Here is a 19,481-nt window from a genome sequence, read left to right on the forward strand (position 1 = left end):
TTTTTCATAGAAATAGTGCCATCATAGATTATGTTCAATATATACATATATATACTGTCATATTCAACATATATTATTTATATTCCTTTAACCATCATATATTCAAAAAAACATTTCCCATAGGAAAAAAAACAAGCTGAACTGATATATTTCTCCATTACTTAGATGTATAAGCTTCTCTATCTTGGCCATTCAGATAAAGCCGTCTTGCAAACACTTAATCTGTTCCTACTTTATAGACTACAATTGCATATAAAGGTGTTTTAGCTAAAAGGCAGTTCAGTGTAGTGAGTACTGGACAGTCTTGGAGTCAGAATAACCTGGATTAAACATAGCCTGCAACACATATTAGACTGTGTGACTCTGGACCAGTAATTTTATCTCTCATTGCCCTGGGGACATCTAAAACCATAACTTGAAGATAAATTACTAATCGGCATAGTTTGAATGAATTTCCTCGTCTAGAGATCTCTATGTGAAGAAATCACAAGTCTGAATTCAGAAAAAAAAAAAGTGATTTACATACATGTCAGATTCTTAAAGATATACTGTCCAAACCAGAAATAGGGTCATTATACAAACAGATCTCTTGGATGAGGTCCAAACTTTGAAATATAACTAGTAATGAAATACAAATCCATCGTCTTGACAACTGGGAATCTGGGGGAGGATGTTTGTTTAGGCAAATTCATTGTCCCTTAAAAGAGTGAAAATCATCTTCTCTTTAGTTACAACTTACACAATTGGGACATAACTTCTGGAAAGGGCCACTGGATGAGTGTCCTCAAGGCCCATGAGGATTTTGGAGGTAAAGAGAAAAGTATTTCTCTCTCTCTGTCTCTGCCTTTCTCTCCCACTGCATGTCTCACCATTTCTACAATCAATGATCTCCAGAATTAGGGTGAATTCCTCCTGGCTTTGTTAAATCTCCCCATTTAATTTTCTTGATTAACACAGGCATTTCCTACTTAACAGATAGAGTTTGAAAGCAAGGTTTCCTTACCTTGCTGGATATTTTCTCTGATTATAGTTACATGCTGGTCTCGGTCAGGCCGAGTATGTTCATGCCAGAACCCCACTACATGGCCAAGTTCATGAGCTACGATACCAAACTTATCACAGTTCTTTCCAATAGATATGGCCTGGGGGCCTCCACCTCGGCGCCCGACGTAGGAACAACACCTGAAACAATGAGGACACATAAATCCAGGTCATGGAGAAGAAAAGAAGGGTGCAAGTCCTAGAGAGTACATAGAGATTGAGAATAGAGAAGACAGTGGTGAAAGGGGAGGCAAACCGATCCCCTTCTGGAATAAGGAATCACCACCTTCCTCATCCCATTGTTTTTCCTAATGGGACAACACCCTTCAGTCAGCCCTTTCATCCAGCTGCAACAACCAAAAGCAACATTAGGCATATCAGAATTCAACCAATAATTGACAAAAACAATAAGGAAATGTCACTTTCTGTCTATAGGGAATATATAGACATATTTTACAAATATATATTATTTTATATACATTATTTTACATATGAACACATGCACATAATCCATATGAGTATACATTATAGTATATATACATATAAACACACATATATATATATCCTTTATTCATAAGCTGCTCTTTCAACTTGAGAATCTTCTAGTAGTATCTGTGACATTTATGGAGTTGAATTAACTCCAAACCCAGAGCTAGAAGGGGTGTTTGACAGTTATAACACCTGCTTGCAGAGATGCTGGATTGTTGTTGGGTTAGGTTTGGGGGTGGCAGGGGGAAGAGTGCTAGATGTTAGGGCAGTGAACCATGTATTTAAGGACATAAGCTGGAAAGAAGCAGTTCAAGGGCTCCAAGCTGCCCACAATCTCTCTACATTGCTTTCTCCTCTCTCCAACTTGTATGTCTTTCTTCACATTTACTTGAGAACTATCACAACCAAATCCTCCTTCCCTACCATTCCTCAAATATACAGATACCCAAAATCTAGCAGGCAGAGATACAGCCTCTTCTATGACATTTGTCAGGGACAGGAAAGATTGAATGCCCAACATGTTTACTTTATCCCTCTCCAGGAGAGCCAGTGAACAAGTTACCCCTCAATGGGTGATCTGATTCAACTAGGATCACTGAATCTTAGAATGTTCAGATTATGGAAAGAAATTCTTTGAACTGTGCAGACAGCATCTAGAATTCTGTGTTTAAATCTTCATTTTAAGAAAGACATTGACAATTGAGAGTATGTCTAGAAAAACTTTCATAAAATGAAAAGTTCTTCATTAAGAATTTTTGCTTGGCTCTCTCATTTAAAGTGATTCATCTATAATCAAAATGAAGCTAGATTTCTTGGTTTCTCTTACTTACCCACATGTTCTGTAACTGAACACAATGAAACTTTCCTCATCTGTTCTCTCTATAAAGGTCACACAGGTGTGTTTCTCCCAGTGCCTCATGGCCTGCTTAAAAATGGCCCGCTGGCTCCCTAAAACAATATGAGAACACCAAGACTCATTCATTTGTTACCTTGTTTACATGTCTGTCTCTGGTTAATCCTATTTTATTCTACAGGTACAAAAAAATATAACCTTGCCTAAAAGGATTCTTGAGTCCATTTCCCAAGGAGCCATCATATGGCATTGTTACTCCATAGAAAACAATATTCTTCTTCTTTTATTAAAGCTTTTTAATTTTCAAAAGATATGCATGGATAATTTTTCAACATTAATCCTTACAAAATCTTGTGTTCTAATTTGCCCTCCCCTTTTCCCCACCTCCTCCCCTAGATAGCAAGTAATCCAATATATGTTAAACATGGTAAAAATATATGTTAAATCCAATATATGCATACATGTTTATATAATTATCTTGCTGCACAAGAAAAATCAAATCAAAAGGGAAAAAATGAGAAAGAAAATAAAATGCAAGCAAACAACAACAACAAAAAAAGTGTTGTGATTCACACTCAGTTACCACAGGCCTCTCTCCGGGTGAAAACAACATTCTTTGCTCAAAATTAAACATGACTCCATTCAGGTGTTAAGCTCTTTGAGGTCAGGGACTGTCTTTTGCCTTTTTTCATATCCCAGAACTTAGCACTCATGCCTAACACATAGTAGGTACTTAATAAATGTTTATTAATTGATTGATTGACTTTTCCGAATTTACAAACCTATAAAATAAGGGTTATATGGATTAAGCACAGCCATAGACTTAGCCAAACAGATAGAATTTCAGGGCTTGAAGAAACTTTAGAAACTTGTCATTTTATGAACAAGAAAACAGGCCTAAAGAGGTTAAGTAATTTTCCTTACCCCAATATATGTGGAAGCACTGTAACTTTAATGAAAATGATAGGGGAAAGGAGGTTTTCAGAGATCTATGTCCTTTCAACTTATATTACTAGTGAAAATGCTATTTCCAACAGATCGCTTCAAATTTTACCCTAACATGTACTGTACCTGAGGATTTGGGCACCTGAGACAAATTCCTTTGAGGCGAGGGCATAGAAACAGAGCCAGGGACCTCACCAAAGTCAGTAAGAACTTCCAGGATGCTGATCTGGGCAGCCTATATGCATAGGTCCCCATGGCTACTGCCCACAGTGTCCCATCAGTGCGACATTTAGGGAAAGGACCCCCGGAGATGGCAGGCAACTGGACTTTTGGGGTCATGTGTTGGGGCTCACTCCTTCTTAGTACCAATTTATTCTGGGAAGAAGAAGCACGTTGTCTGCCCAATACTGGTAGGTACCATGGGAATAGGACAGATGTCTCCCCCTATAACTGGTGCTTACAAGTGTCAGGAGACTAAAAGGTTAACTTGGTTCTCCTCCCCACTTTATACAAAAGCATAAGGTGATTTTTTTTTCCAAGAAGAAATCTAAAGGAAAATCCTAAGAGTTCTCAGAACACTGGATACTTCACTTGCATAAAAAACTAATACTTTTATTTCTGGTTCCTTTGCTTTTCTGAGAACTCCAGAACTGAAAAGCCATGAAACGTCCCAAGAAAAGATGGTCCCCATCCTCGCTAAATCTGGCTTCTCAGACTTACAGTTTATTCATTAGGCTCCTTTTAAGTGAATTGGAAAAACACATTTGGGACAAAAATCTCTCAAAGGGCAGCAACTGCTCCACAGTTAGAGAGATGATGGAACACCTAAGGAAGCTTTGTTTGTATTAACTGACATCATCCTGATGTCAGCTCTAGAGAATGAATGGGAACGGTTTGGAGGTGCAAAAGAAGGAAAGCAAAGAGTGACTGGCGTTGGCCATTCAGAAAGACAGCCTGGAAGGCTGATTAAAGAGCCAGACTTGGTGCAAATCCTGTCTCTGATACTTGCTAGTTATGTGATTAAAAAGAAGTGACTTCATATTTCTGAGTCTTAGTTTCTCATTTGAAAAATGTGATATATTACATATCGTAGCTAACTCATAGCATTATCATTATATAAAATCATATATCACATGTTATAACATTTCTATATATAAATTCAATGATATCATAATATGCATACCATTACATCATATATCATGATACTATCATATCAAATGATACAATATTTGTAAACCAAAGACAGTTAAAATACTAATTGCAAACCAAATATATGTGCTTGTTTATATTAATATTATTATTCAATACTGGAAAATTGCAATTTCAGTTTATTGGTACAAAAGTAAATTTATAAGACAAACTCTTAGTTCTAGCTCATTTATTTGTTTTCTTTTAATTTGGGGAGGAGTGTCAGCCTAGATGAGGGACACTAAGAAGTCTCTAAAACACAAAATGTTCCCAAACACCATATGTGTGAATGGGTTAATAGCCATGATGACATGGCACTTCCTGGGACAGGAAAGCACTCCAGATGCTGAAAAGGCACAGTTAAAACACAAAACCAGCGCCTTTCAACAAAACTCTTTTTATATCCCTCTCAGGAGGATTCCAAATAACTCCCTAAGGTCCCTTCTAGCTCTTAAGTTTCAATGAGGGTGGTGATAACATGGTTTAGTGGGAAAAGTAATTTAGTGGAGAATCAATAGCTCTGAAATCAAGACACCAGAGTTTAAGCCTGGGCTTTGCCATTTATTGGCTGTGAGATCACAGAGCACTCCTTTATGCTCTTTGAGTCTCGGTTTCTTCATCTGCAAAATGGGAATAATAATATTTGCCATACTGAACAGGTCACTGTGACAAAACCATTCGATATACCTTGAAGTTCTATATATGTGTGAGTGGTGGGAAGGTGGATAGGAATGATGATGACAGTGGATGATCTTATTTCCAAAGACATCCCAATGGTGTACTATTTTATTAATAGGGCAAGCTGGAAGAGTGAGCCGGCTTATTGATCTCATTTGATAGAGGGAGAAAACAGTGCATGAAGAATGATAGAATGATGGACCTGCAAGGGGGTCTTTGAGAGAGAGGCTCCAGTCTACTTTCATTTTGAAAGTAAGGAATCTAAGAGAAAGGGAGCATGCTATGGAAATCTCACTTAGTTTCACTAAATTTAGGGTCAGAATACATGAGTTCAAAATCTAGCTTTGGACTAATTACCTCACTTCTCTGAACTTCAGTTTCCTTATTTGTAAATGAAGAAGACTAGGATTAGATGGCCTCTATGTTTTCCTTCCAGGTCTAGATCCATAATCCAATGGGTTTATTTTCTAGTCACTTTCAATTAATACTAAAGTGTAAGCTCCTTGAGAACAAGGACTGTCTTTTGCTCTTTTTGAATCCTCAGCACTTAGCACAATGCCTAGAACACAGTAGGTGTTTAATAAATGTTTATTGAATTGAATTGAATGTCAAAACTGTGGAGACAAGACACATTTTGAAATAGAAAAATTCTTCAGCTGCTGAAATGGTAGGCACAAAGGACAGTTTTCAGAATCATTAAATCTTAGAGTTGGTAGAAGCCTCAGAGATTATTCTAGTTTAATTTGTACCTGACAGAGAATCAATCTCTCTCTCTTCTCTTTCTCTCTCTCTCTCTCTCTCTCTCTCTCTCTCTCTCTCTCTCTCTCTCTCTCTCTTTCTCTCTCTCTCTCTTTTTGAGAATCTCTTCGAAAATATCTTCCCACAGTCATTGTCTATCCTTTGGGCAAAGATTTTTAATAAGAGAAAACTTACTATTTAAGCAGCTCATCCCACTTCTGAACTGTTTCCTTACATGAAGTCTAAATCTAGGAGACCTATAAGTAGTTAGAACCTTTGATGGACTTAAAAGAGTCTGAATACTGTCTCAGGTTCCTAACTATCTGTATGACCTCAGAGAGGAAACTGAAAAGAATAAATGAGGCAACTAAGGGGTTCAGTGGATAAGGAGCCAGGTCTGGATGCAGGAAGACCTGAATTCAATTCCTGCCTCAGACACTTACTAGCTGTGTAACCCTGGCCAAGTCACCTAATCCATTTGCCTCAATTTATTCAATTGTAAAATGAGGGTCATAATAGTACCTACATCCCAGAGTACTTGTACAACTGTAGGGCACTCGCACAGTGCCTGGTACATAATAGGTGCTTTGTAAGTGCTATTCCCTTCCTTCACATATAAAGGTATCCTGAAAGTTCAGTGTTGGATTCTCACTCTGACAAAATCCCTGTGGCCATTTCCAAAGAGACAATGTGTCTGCAGAAGTGGTTGTCTCGAAATGGAATTCACTTTTGACATGGTTTCAGTGAAAGAAGGACCTGGGTTCAAGTGTATGCAATCTCAAAAAGGTAACTTAATCCAGAGGCTGCACAATGCAAGAGGAAACAATGCTGAATTTGGAATCCCCAGAATTCAAGCTGTCTCCTGCCTGTCTTTGGGCAAATCATAGCACCCCTTTCATCTTTGATTTTCTCATGGATAAAATAAGGGGACAGGATGGACTAGATGATCTCTAATCTTGATCCTTCTACAATCAACGTTCTATAGAAATGACCAAATATTTGGTCAATCACCTCCTTGAAGTCCTTCTCCAATAACAGCTCATTGGGAAGACAACCTTGGATTCCTGAAAGCTCCAGAAGAGGAGTCAAAGCTCAAACAGGTCTACCTTGATCCTTCTACAATCAATGTTCTATAGAAATAAACAAGTATTTGGTCATTTGGTTCCTTGAAATCCTTCTCCAGTGACAACTCATTGGAAAGAAGACCCTGGATCCCTGAAAGCTCCAGAAATTCAAAGCCCAGGCAGGTGTACCTCAAACACAGGACAGAGGTGGACTGTATGCTCTCTGAGGACTGACTTCACTGAGTTTGAGAAAATACATCAGCAGGTCAGTCTCAGGATACTAGGACTTTTTGTCAAGGCAATTCTTCTAGGTTCCTGTAAAGCTGTAATCTCTATTAATCAAAATAACAGCCAAATCAAGGAACTTAAAAGTATTGTTATACTGGTTAGCTAGTCTGGCTCCTAGATTCCTGGACATTCTAGTTGAGGAATAATGAGAACTCTAAACACATACAACTGCTATCATTATTTCATAGATGAGGAAACTGATTCCAGGAATTCAAGGTTCAAGAAATCTAACTGCATTGTCCATAGTTACATAGCTAAGAACGGACAGGGTAAGACGCAGGGCAAGATCTCTGACTGCCGCCTAATATTCTTTTCACTGGACCAGAAATTGTTAGTGTTCTCTGGGTCATAAACTCCTTTTGCAGTCTGCTGAACCCTATGAACTGCTTCTCAAAATGTGTTTAAATAATAATAATAATGATAGCATTTATAAAAAGCTTTAAGGTTTGCAAAAAGTTTTCCATGTTACTTTATTTGATCTTCACAACTACCCTGTGAGATAAGTGTTATTATTACTTCTATGTTTCAGATGATGAAAGTGAGACAGAGAAAGATTAAGGGCCAGGACTAGGGACACATAGCTAATAAGTTTGAGGCAGATTTCAAACAAGTCTTCCTAATATCAAGTCCAATATTCTGTCCCTTAGAAAGGCTAAATTTCAATTAGAGATGGATGAAAATAAGGATGTAATTTTTTTTGCCCATTCAAGTTTACCTAGAAAATTATGGTGCCCTACCCTACACCACGGATGTCAGAATACCCTTCAGCTTATTCAGCTCAAGGGGCAACTGGATGGTACAGTACATAGAGCATCGGCCCTGAAGTCAGGAGGACCTGAATTCAAATTTGACCTCAGATACTTGATACTTCCTAGCTATATGACCCTCTCATCAAGTCACTTAACCCCAATTACAAAGAAAGAAAGAAAGAAAGAAAGAAAGAAAGAAAGAAAGGAAGGAAGGAAGGAAGGAAGGAAGGAAGGAAGGAAGGAAGGAAGGAAGGAAGGAAGGAAGGAAGGAAGGAAGGAAGGAAGAAAGGAAGGAAGGAAGGAAGGAAGGAAGGAAGGAAGGAAGGAAGGAAGGAAGGAAGGAAGGAAGGAAGGAAGGAAGGAAGGAAGGAAAGAAAGAAAGAAAGAAAGAAAGAAAAGAAAGAAAGAAAGAAAGAAAGAAAGAAAGAAGAAAGAAAGAAAGAAAAGAAAGAAAAGAAAAGGAAAGAAAGAAAGAAAGAAAAGAAAGAAAGAAAGAAAGAAAGAAAGAAAGAAAGAAAGAAAGAAAGAAAGAAAGAAAAGAAAGAAAGAAAGAAAGAAAGAAGCTCAGCTTCTCATTACCTGGCTCAGTCTAAGCTACAACTGCAGCACTATCCCCAAGTTTACATCTTTTCTTAACAACTGACCTGTGAAATTTCCTCCAATGACATAGGGAATCACCCCTCCAGGCCAGATTCTCTCAGTCCTCGATGTAGTAGCTCTTCGGACTCGGGACGAAGATTCCACAGGTCCAGCAAGAGAAGCCTTTGGGCCCTTTTTCTTTAGTCTCCGTGACAGCATGGAGTTCTGCCTGCCCCCTGTAAAACAGTCTCTCGTTTCAGTTCTAGGCATTTAACGGTCACCCCAAAATTACCTCTACCACTCATGAAGAGGCTTAGAATGATTAGGCATTCCTAGCTCTTGGAGAGAATAGCAACCGCTTTTGTGACTGACCTAATGAATGTTCACCATAGATATATCCATCTCAACTCTTAAGCTTCCCATTAACAAGCTAAAACCAAGATTCCTCAGAAAATAATGTGAGTATCCCCATGTTTGATTCCTTACCCCCACAAAACACCAAAAGTGACTCCACTTTCTGAAATAATTAGTCTATAATAAAAAGGAAGTATCTCCTAACACACATCTCAATTTGGATATTAAAACAGTTCTAATCAGTTCTGAGATGAAGACTTTTTGATGGCATGAGAAAAAGCAAAGTCTTTTATGTTTAGAACTGGGTTATTCAATAATCATTCCTGGTTTAGTAAATTTAGGCCAAGATGCTGGGATTAGTGGCAGAACTGAGGTTAAGTGAGAAACACTTGCTTAATCTCTCATGTTAATGCAACAATTTCCCACTTACTTCTGTGTCCTTTTCTTCAGTAGAAAATCAGGGGTGGAAAAAGCCTTCTACATTCCAAATAATACCTATCATGCTTCCTCTGTTTCCCAAATGATAATACTAAATAGAAATGTAACAGCGAGTCACAGGCACAATTTTTATATCATCTAGCTAGCATGGAAAAATCTAAACTCTAACTGGGGAAAGACAAGGGATATAATTTGCAGTGATAGGTTAGTGAATGACAGCTTACCACTCGACCCAGTGAGAAATTTAATTTCCTGAGGACTTAGCACAGGAAGCATTTACAGATTAAAAATATGTCTAAACAGATGTTCTGCTTGGGCTGGGAAAAGATTCTAATGCAAATGTCATTATTGGATTTTCCTGAATTACTGTTATCTCAAAAATCAGAATCCAGTGTAATTTTATTTATTATCTTGGAATACTCTGCATCTGGATTGGCACTAAAAGGGCTTGTGCCAAAAAAGAAAACAATCCAGTCTACCAACCACGCCCCAAACTCAAACACATTCATATGGATCTGCTTCCTGAGGTGGACTGCCATAAACTCTGCCACACGACAGCTGCCATCATGAGTCAACATTTCATTCCCAGGCTCAGTCCCAGTGGGGCCCTAAATGGTCCTGTGGTCTGGTCTCAGCTTTTCCCAGGTGACATCCTGAGTCTTGTATCCGGGGAAAGACTTTTCTTCTATGGCTGGAAATAAATCCACCAGCAGTCCAGCCATCTGGATAAACCATTATAAACTCGGGAAAGGAAATCTCACAAATGTTTTGGCCAAATTGCTGTCTCCATAGCATATACGGGAAGAGCTCTGCTCTGAAAGGTGGGCTACAGGAGAATGATGGAGGGAAGACTCTTTCGCAAAGGTGTGAACAGCCAAAAGTTAGTCAAAGGCTCACACGGTGGGTCACTAGTGGCCCCCAAATATCAGCTTTTTCCAGTGGGGCTGAGGGGCAACTGGGGCTTTGCTCCTTTTCTGTCTACCTCTTCCACATGGGCTCATTTGTGCTATGTGGCTAAGCACTGGGAATTATTGGGGAGAATGTCCTTTAAAACTGAAGAACACATTCTTCTTATTAATATGGTTATGGAAATCAGATGCTATCAAAATAGTCACAGCTTCATTTGGGAAGCTGTTTACACACTCCATTTCGTTAATCCAATTATAAACTCAAAAATGCATGCTGAGCCCTGAACTCCACGCAAGAGGGATTCCTCAAACTGCCAGGTGCCTCGGAGAGCACCAGGAAGTTTCTTATGGTTCCCACAGAAAGCCGGGACCAGCAAAGCCCCACGGTCAGGGCTGACAGGCGCTGAATAATAGAAGGAAATAAACACACAGCTGAGCAGGGGCAAGATGAATCCGGGAGGTTCAGATCCCCTCTCCTACTTGTGAGGTCTCTCTTATGGGGCAGTAAAGGGGGTCCCTGTTGGGGGGGAATTTGTGATTAAAGGGGAATTGTCCGACTGACACACAACTTGTCTAACCCTTAAATCAAATAAAACAATCTCCCCCAAACCACTGGCCCAGAGAACAGAGAAATGGAGATACCACTTTAGCCTATCCCACTTTCTGGGTCCTCTCTCTTAACTTAAGAGCGAGACCTCTAAATGTCCAGGGTGGATGTAACTGTCTCTGTCTGTCATTTCCCCCCATTAGAATGTAAGTTCCTAGAGACTTTTCTGTTTATAGCTTCAGTGCTCTGCATGCATAAAGTACTTAATAAATGCTTATTCATTCCTTCTTTTGTATATCACAGATGGGGACATCTTTTCATGTTTTTTTTTAATCTATCCTTTTCAACCAAAGCAATGCCCCTTGGTGCACGCTAGTGTCCAGAAAGAAAGAGCTTTGAGTAGGAGGAACAAACTCTCTCGCTCTCAAGAGTCTATGTCCTGTTGTTCTGGGCTAACCTTGATTTGGGTAATCAGTTAAAATAGACTAAATCCAGGGGTTTTAACAGGCTGCGGTAGCTTTATGCTCTTCCGGTTGCCATTAGTGGTTTGGCTCTGCAGCTGTTTAAACAGCTGTCATTTCTCTGCACAGAGGTGGACAACTTGCTTTCAGCACCAGGTAACACAATTCCTTAGTGTGCCAGGATAATGTATATACATGGATTAGGTCATGAGATTGGACACTATGTGAACATGGAATAGGAAGGAAAAGTCATTTGTAAATAGATAGTCCTGCTTTTCCTGCATTCCAGAAAGAAAACTGAACGGAATAATAAAAACAACAATGTTAACAATAAGGATCTTTTTGCCCCTGTGCTTACCCATTATCACCATGATGATAGATGGTCACCAGGTGAGAAGGCAAAATGTCAAATACATTTACATACAACACAGAAAAAAACTGAAAAATTATTTTGATGAAGGTCGTAAAAATTGAAAAAGATGTTTTTTTTGGAAAAGAAAAAGTGTCAAAAAAGTGAAAGGTGCCTCCACTATTAAAAATTGATTATGGGGGGGGGCAGTTAGATTACTTTATGTAAGGTTTTAGGCACTGATAAGTAGAACATAGGTTTGTTTTATATTGAATAAGTGTATTCCCATAGATGAGAGGCTGTTAGCTTAGGGTCCATGGACCCTATGGACTGATTTCATAGGGTAATCTCTGGGCTGAGCTTTGAAGGAAATTTGGGATTCTTTCAGGCAGAGATAAGAAAGAAACTCCACTTGTAACTTGTAGAGAGGTAGAAAAGAAGTTTTATCCTGCTTTTATGAACATTCTCTTTAATCAAAATCCAGCAATGCCCATGTGTGGTCCACTGTCCATACCTTCTATGCCTTCAGGGCTGCCTCTCTAGGGCTGCTACTACATGATTCAACATGAAGCTGAAAATTTCCATTTCTTTGAGTGGTCCAGATTAACAGCTTAACCCATCCCTAATCCACCAATTAACAGATCCTTTGTATTTTGCTGACTGCTGGGCTTAGCTACATTCCAGCCAACAGAATTCTGTATTTCTAACAGAATAGGTTTTTCAGTTGATAAGATATTAAATAAAAGATACCCAAATGTCTGGGTGGGGTACCACATTACCCTTTTTAACTTTCTTGGTACTATGACTGGGGGCTGTGGCATTCGGCTCAATTTCATAAGACTGTTCTCCAAGGCCACCTGAAAAGGAAGCAGGAAAAAAAAATTTATAGAAGCACCAATTTTTTTCACACTGACATAAAACTATTATGAAACAAAGATCACTAATTGGGAATGTCATTAAACCTGTAAAGATATATCTACAATCTCTGAATTTAGTTACCAGGAACTCTAACTTATCTTTTCAGGGATGGGTTGGTCTAGATATCTATATTTTCCAGTATGGGTTAGCCTAGGTATCTGTCTTTTCAAGTTTGGGTTGGGCTGGTACCTATCTTTTTGCAGCTGTTCCTTCTGATGTTCTATGACTTTGTCCAAGGGAATTGAATATCTGAAGTATTGAGAGAAACTCATCAATAATTATAATTGACAGAGGTGAAGAGTGATTATTGACCTTCACCGAGATCCCTCTCAGACATGCCCTTAACATTAGGAAAGACACAAATAAGCTGGAAAGCATCTTAAGAAAGGTGAGCAGTAGAATGAAATGGTTTAGCTTCATTCAATATGAGGATCACTCAAAAGAACTAGAGATATTTAGCCTGGAAGGACTTCATAACTGTCTTCAAGTATGTTATGAGCTATTACAGGGAAAAGGATGAACCTGCCTCTGCTTGGTCCCAAGGAGCAGACGTAGGTGCAATAGACAGAACTTATGAAAAGGTAAAATTTAGACCTCAGCTAAGAACAAATGTCCCAATAATCAGAGTTATTCATAAAGGAGGTAGTAGGTTCTCCCTTACTGGAGATTTTAAGCCAAGGTGATGATGTTGTCAAGGAGAATCTTTCTCAGATAAGGACTTATCTAGGTGGACTTTGAATCCCTTTCCAATTTGTTCTAAAATCAAATATGGTGAATGATAAAAACAGAAGCAAAGTAATTAAAAAATATGAAGGAACAAACTCCAGACCTAAATTAAGACTTGGTTCTGACTGGGCCAAACAGATTCTAGGATAGATTTTAGATTTTTTTTTTATTGAAGGCAATCTGCTCATCTGCTGAGTTAACAGATTTTCACTGTTTTATCCCACAGTCCCTCAGAAAGTTAGTGGCAGAGATATGATCTAACTCCAAGTCAGGTAAACTTTCTGCCACAATTCGTATCATTGTTCACTCTTAACCTACTCTTCGATCTCTCCATCTATTCTGTCATTTGTCCCTATCCACCAAGTAGCATACCTTCCAGTTGTTGTTTGTCACTACAAATCCACATGTTTTTTTCTGGGATTTTTTTCTACGAGTGTTTTATTATGGGAGACAGATAAGATTTTGGTCTGAGGTCTGAAAGGGGTCTTGGAGATGATGTCATCTAAGAGTTCTTAATCTAGGCTCCATGAACTTATTTTTGTTTTTAAATATTTTGATAACTATTCAACATCACAGATTGCCTTTGTAATCCTATGTATTTTACTTTATACATTTAAAAACCTTATTCTGAGAAGGGGTCCATGAGTTTTAGCAAACTGTCAGAAAGGCAATGAAAAATCAAGTCAGATGTCACACAGAGAAGTTCAGTGACTTGACCAACTTCACACAAGTAATAAATAGAGAAGCCTGGATCTGAACCTAGATTTTCTGACCCCCAAACCAGTGAGTGCTCTTTCCTCTAAGCTACAGACCTCCTCCCTGGCCCCCAAACTAGCAGGAACTTTGGGTTATAGATATTGTGCTTGAAAGTGATGGAATGTTTTGCCTCCTTCCCCAGAGGAGAAGTTGCTACTTCTATGGGAAACCTGATCCTGTTTACCTGGGCAGCAAAAGAAACCTGAGAGTCATCGCTGAACACAAGTCACAGTGATTGCTTAAATCCTTTCCTAGACTTTAGAGCAAGAAAGATCAAGTTCTCTAAAAGTCATGAGAACTTGCAAGTAAAAGGCTGCACATGTTTATTAAGGACTTATTATGTATGAGGTACAAAACTAGGCACTTGGGAGACAAAAAAAGCAATATGCATCATTCCTATGCTCCAGAACAGCACCATCTGTTTGGGATGACAATGTTTAAACATACAAAGCTTTATTAAAATACCCAACAAATGAAAAATGATCGACATTCACTACCCTGCATGCAAGAGTTGCTTAACATATGCTAATAAGCGAATATCCTCCAAAACACTACACTAGCCCAAATACTCAGGATGTAAAAAACAAACCGATACAAATATATAGATACAGAGAGAGAGAGAGAGAGAGAGAGAGAGAGAGAGAGAGAGAGAGAGAGAGAGAGAGAGAGAGAGAGAAAGAGAGAGAGAGAGAGAGAGAGAGAGCAGGGATTCTATGAAAGCTAGTAAGCTGAAAACATTCCTTTAGGAACAAGTGAGTTGAGTAATGTCCTTGGTTGTGTTTGCTTCTGCTTCGCCTAGTAACCCCAAAGCTACTCATGTCCCTTTTGCAGCTGCTGGGGTCCTCTCTGTCAGATTTCCACACTCCATCCAGGGACCTTCTGCCAGATTTCCATATTCCATGGATGTGCTTCCTGCTCACTTAGTCTTAGAGCTGTATTCTTGTTTTCTTTCAGCTCAGGTTAAGTAGTACAAAGAAAGAATCAGAGGCTCTCTTCATATGTAGTTGAGGTATTTAAGCCAATTTTGTACTGGCTGCAGTGCTAGTCAGACCACTCCATCCTTTGGGAATGCTATGGGACAGTGTAGGAAGGGAAGGCAACGGACCAGAAGTTGGCCATATGATACAGAGGGGAAAGCACTGGCTCTGGAGTCAAAGAACTAGTGTTCAAATTCTGACTTGTGGGATTTCTAGGGTCTCAGTTTCCTCATCTGTAAAACAAGAGAGTTGGTCTAGATGATGTCTGAGATCCTTTACACTTTTGAATCTATGATCCTAAGACTGTATGGCCAGGCCAAGATATGGAGGCTCCAAGAAATTCCCAGTGGATTGGCTGCGGACTAGTGCTCAATTTTCTCTCTCCCCTTTGTGTGTTCCTGGTTCTAAACCTGGCTGAAGGGCTCAGGAGCTCCTGTGGAATTCCTGGCCCTGTGTTGTCCTAAAGTAAGCATACCAATCAATGAGTGGGTCAGAGCCACAATTGAGGTTTCCTTGCAGACCTGAACTTGCTCAGTTTCTGGGAATAATTGCTTAGAGCTGGGCATCTGTGTGATAGGCTAAAGGGATGTTACAGAAAATCATGATGTTATAAAATCTATTTGATTTTATAGATAGTCACCTAAGTTCTCCAGAAGATCAAAGTGAGCCACTAAATGTGAGATTGGACCTTGTGTGGGAGGTTTGGTATGGTGTGGGAGGCTAGGTCCTCTGTGTATTTCATAGGGGAAAGAGGAGATGTTACAGGTCTGAGAAATGGCGTCTCCTACTAGAGTGGGGAAGTGAAAGTTCCCAGGAATAAAGTCAACCTGCCAGTGTAAGAAGGGATGGATGATGGGGAAAGGTGAGATGGGCAAAAGATAAGTCACATTCAAAGTTGATTCATTATATTCAACCAATATTCTTAACGTCTCCATTCCTTGTAAGTCTAAGGTCCCTGGGTTAAAATAAAAATATAGATGAGAGATTTTACAATTTGGTAAAGGAAAAGAGATCAATGTGCATGAGCACACACACATACATACACACTGCATAGTGCAAAGCAAAATGTGGGGCAAAGGAAATATCTAAGAGAATATTTTATCTCCTCACACAGCTACCAAGTGTCTGAGGTAAGATTTAAACTCACAGAAATGGGCCTTCTTGATTCCAGGTCTGGCAGTCTATCCACTGTACCATCTAGCTGCCCCCATTTTGTATATACTTAAATTCATAAGTAATATTGTATAAACATGGTGTCTTCCTTGACAGATAATAAACTTCTTGAGGATAAGGACTATTTAATTTTCATCTCTGATTACCCAGTACCTAGCTCAGTACCCAACACATAATAAGTATTTAATAATTATTTGTTGATTGATTAATCTGGTACAAAGATCACTGAAAACTTCTTTATTTTCTGTAACAATCTGACTTTTCCATAAGTCATTAAAAATCAATTGTGGTGAAAAATCATAAGCAAGAAAGCATTAATTAAGCATCTATTTATTACATGTATAAAATATTGTCCTACATATTGAAGAGACAAATGCAAAGAATAAAACTATATTTCCTTTTAAGGAGCTCACAATCTAGAATAATAGAAATTAAGCTGAAATATATGTCAAATATTCATAAAAGATTATTCATATACTCTTCTATGTTAGATAAAAGAAAATGAATAGGATTTTCCCTGATTTTGTCTCTTCACCCACATAGTAATCCCTTGATTCATCAACTCATAAGTACCCTTCTGAGTCTGATTCTTTCTATGAATCATCCTCATCTTTATCATCACCATAATCTATCACCATTACCACTATCATTACTGTCATCATCTTGCAAAGATGCAGGGGGAAAGTGCACATATCACTGCAGGTTATAAGTATTTGGAACCTACTGAATATCTAGCAGATTTGACCTGGTAGCTTAAATTTTCTATCAGAAGCATGTTAACTTTCATGAATAGACAGATGTCAAATCTCTAAAATATGAATAGAGACCTCAAAATATTTTGAAGAAATCAACCAATAAATTGTTTTCAGACCAAATCATTTTCACAGATGAAACTTGGGGTGACAACTAGAAGAGAACTTAATGACTAAGTCTACTTCCTCATTTTGTAGATCAGGACCTAAGAAGGTTATATAATTTGAACAGCGTCACACAGTTAGCTAAATGTCCAAGATAGGATTGTTACATATTATTGTCTATATCAAGGCTTCTCAAACCATTTTCACTTGCAACCCCTTTTCATTCAAGAAATTTTTTACATGACTCTGGATACATGGGTATATAAAATAGGTATAGAAACCAAACATTTACTGATAATAAATTATTTTAAAGTTATTTTAAAACAATTCCTTGGTTTACATATAATTTTACATATGATTTATTAAAGAAGAAATCAAATTTACATGATAATGAAATGAATGTGCTTGTTTATTAGTTCATAAAGAATTAAATCTTAGCAGAATAACTGATACCTTTTACTATTTCCCAAATTTTTTACAACTCCAACATTTAGTTACATGATCCCCTATGGGATTGCAACTCACAGTTTAAGAAGCTTTGGTCTAAATGTGATAATGATTCATAAAGAACATTGTTGCTTTCAATAGATGTTGCCATACCAAATACTCTTATCTTCAAGGCATATGGATCAAAAGGCTTTAAGAATATATAGACCTGGAGCAGCTAGGTGGCTCAGTGGATAGAGTACCAGCCCTGAAGTCAGGAGGACCTGAGTTTAAATCCGATCTCAGACACTTAATACTTCCTAGCTGTGTGACCCTGGGCTATTGCCTCAGCAAATATATATATATATATATATATTTATATATATATATAAATATATATATATACACATACACACACACACACACACACACACACACATATATATATATATATATATATATATATACATATATACAGAGAGAGAGAGAGAGAGACTTGGCAGAGGTGATAAAAGCTCTATGGAAGAGTAGGAGATACATATCATATCTCTTGTCCCATTTGCTACTAGAGCTGTGTGGAGGATGTTTTCAATGAGCCAACAGAGAATGAGTTTACATCTATCTAATACCTTTATTCAACATCAAACAAAAGTTATTTTCTCCACCTATGCAAATATTAAATTTAAAATTTTAAATATATTTAAATATATATTATTCAATAAATATTAAATAAAATTTTAAATATTAATAAATATTAAAAGATTTAATAAATATATTAGAAAAGCAGGATGGTGGAGTGTCTCAATCTAAATTCCATAAAAATGTAACACACTTATACAGCATTTTAAAACTTACCCAGTGCTTTATATGTTACCTTCTTTTTGACCCTCATAGTAACCCTATGAGTTGAATCATTTTTCAGCTGTCTCACTTTTCATTAGTCCATTGGGGTTTTCTTGGTAAAGACCCTGGTTTGCCACTTCCTTCTCTCAGCCCAATTTTTTTACGGATGAAGAATTGAGGGAACAGGGTTAATGGACTTACCCAGAGTCACATAGCTAGTAAGTATCTGAGGGTAGATTTGAACTCAAACCTGGCGCTCTATCTACTGAGTCACCTAGCTGCCCAGTAATCCTATTACTTCCATTTAGTCGATGAGGAAGCTGAGGCTCTTAGAGGTTATGACATGTCCATGATCACACAAATGATAAGTGTATGAGTTTGGATTTCCTGCCTCCTGGTCCAGTTACTTCATCTACCACATCACATAAATAAGTCACATAACTAAGCTGGTGTCAGACTGCTAGCTATTAGAACTCTGGTTCCATTGGCATTGCCTTAATAGCCAAGTATTGATGGAAATTGTGTCCCCTTTAATCTTTGGGGGGCGATTTAAACTGTACCCCCTTTTGGGGGGAGGGGGTTGGAAAGGAACCTTTGGGGGAAGAGTGCTCCTGACTCTCAAACCTTCCCTGCCCCTGGGAGGGGCACATCCTTCCCAGACAACTTCCAGATAAGTCATCTCATTCAATTGGAAATCTCGGCCTGGTCACTGGTGGACATAGTCACTCAAACTGCTCCCAGATCCAGGCCAAGACTAACCCAACACAGAAAGAAGGGTTTGTCCACCCTTCTCTGCTCAATGCCCTTCTGGACTTCACCCACGGGGTCATTCTCAGTGTAAACCTTTGCTAATTCCTAACAGGAGTTCTCCTACTAAGAAAGCTGTCTTCTTGGTGTACTGCTTTCTTAGCATAAATAAACCCAATCTTGCCACAAACCTCGTGCCTGTATTTATTGGGTTTTGTGAATTCTTTTGTAAAACCTGCCACCGGCCAAAGGGGATCCCATTGCTGTTAGGGGATCTCTTGCTCTCATTTATAGCACCTAATCAATATCATCCTATTGCCTAAATAAGCTATTTTCAAGTGGGAATTTAGAAGGGGAATAATAATTAAGCCCTACACATACACATTAAT

The 19,481-nt window shown here is 38.4% G+C and overlaps 1 protein-coding gene across 1 annotated transcript in view; it reads right to left on the reverse strand.

Moving 5' to 3' along the window:
- TLL2 (tolloid like 2) overlaps nt 1–19,481 on the reverse strand; it is a 156,209-nt gene that overhangs the window by 72,387 nt on the left and 64,341 nt on the right. The window contains exons 3-6 of the mRNA XM_031956177.1: nt 12,449–12,526; nt 8,678–8,848; nt 2,361–2,478; nt 1,004–1,182 (exon numbers count right to left, since the gene is read on the reverse strand). Of these exons, the coding sequence (XP_031812037.1) occupies nt 1,004–1,182; nt 2,361–2,478; nt 8,678–8,848; nt 12,449–12,526 (546 nt within the window). The remainder of the gene's footprint in view (nt 1–1,003; nt 1,183–2,360; nt 2,479–8,677; nt 8,849–12,448; nt 12,527–19,481) is intronic.

Source organism: Sarcophilus harrisii, chromosome 2 (assembly GCF_902635505.1).
Source record: "Sarcophilus harrisii chromosome 2, mSarHar1.11, whole genome shotgun sequence".
Lineage (NCBI taxonomy): Eukaryota > Metazoa > Chordata > Mammalia > Dasyuromorphia > Dasyuridae > Sarcophilus > Sarcophilus harrisii.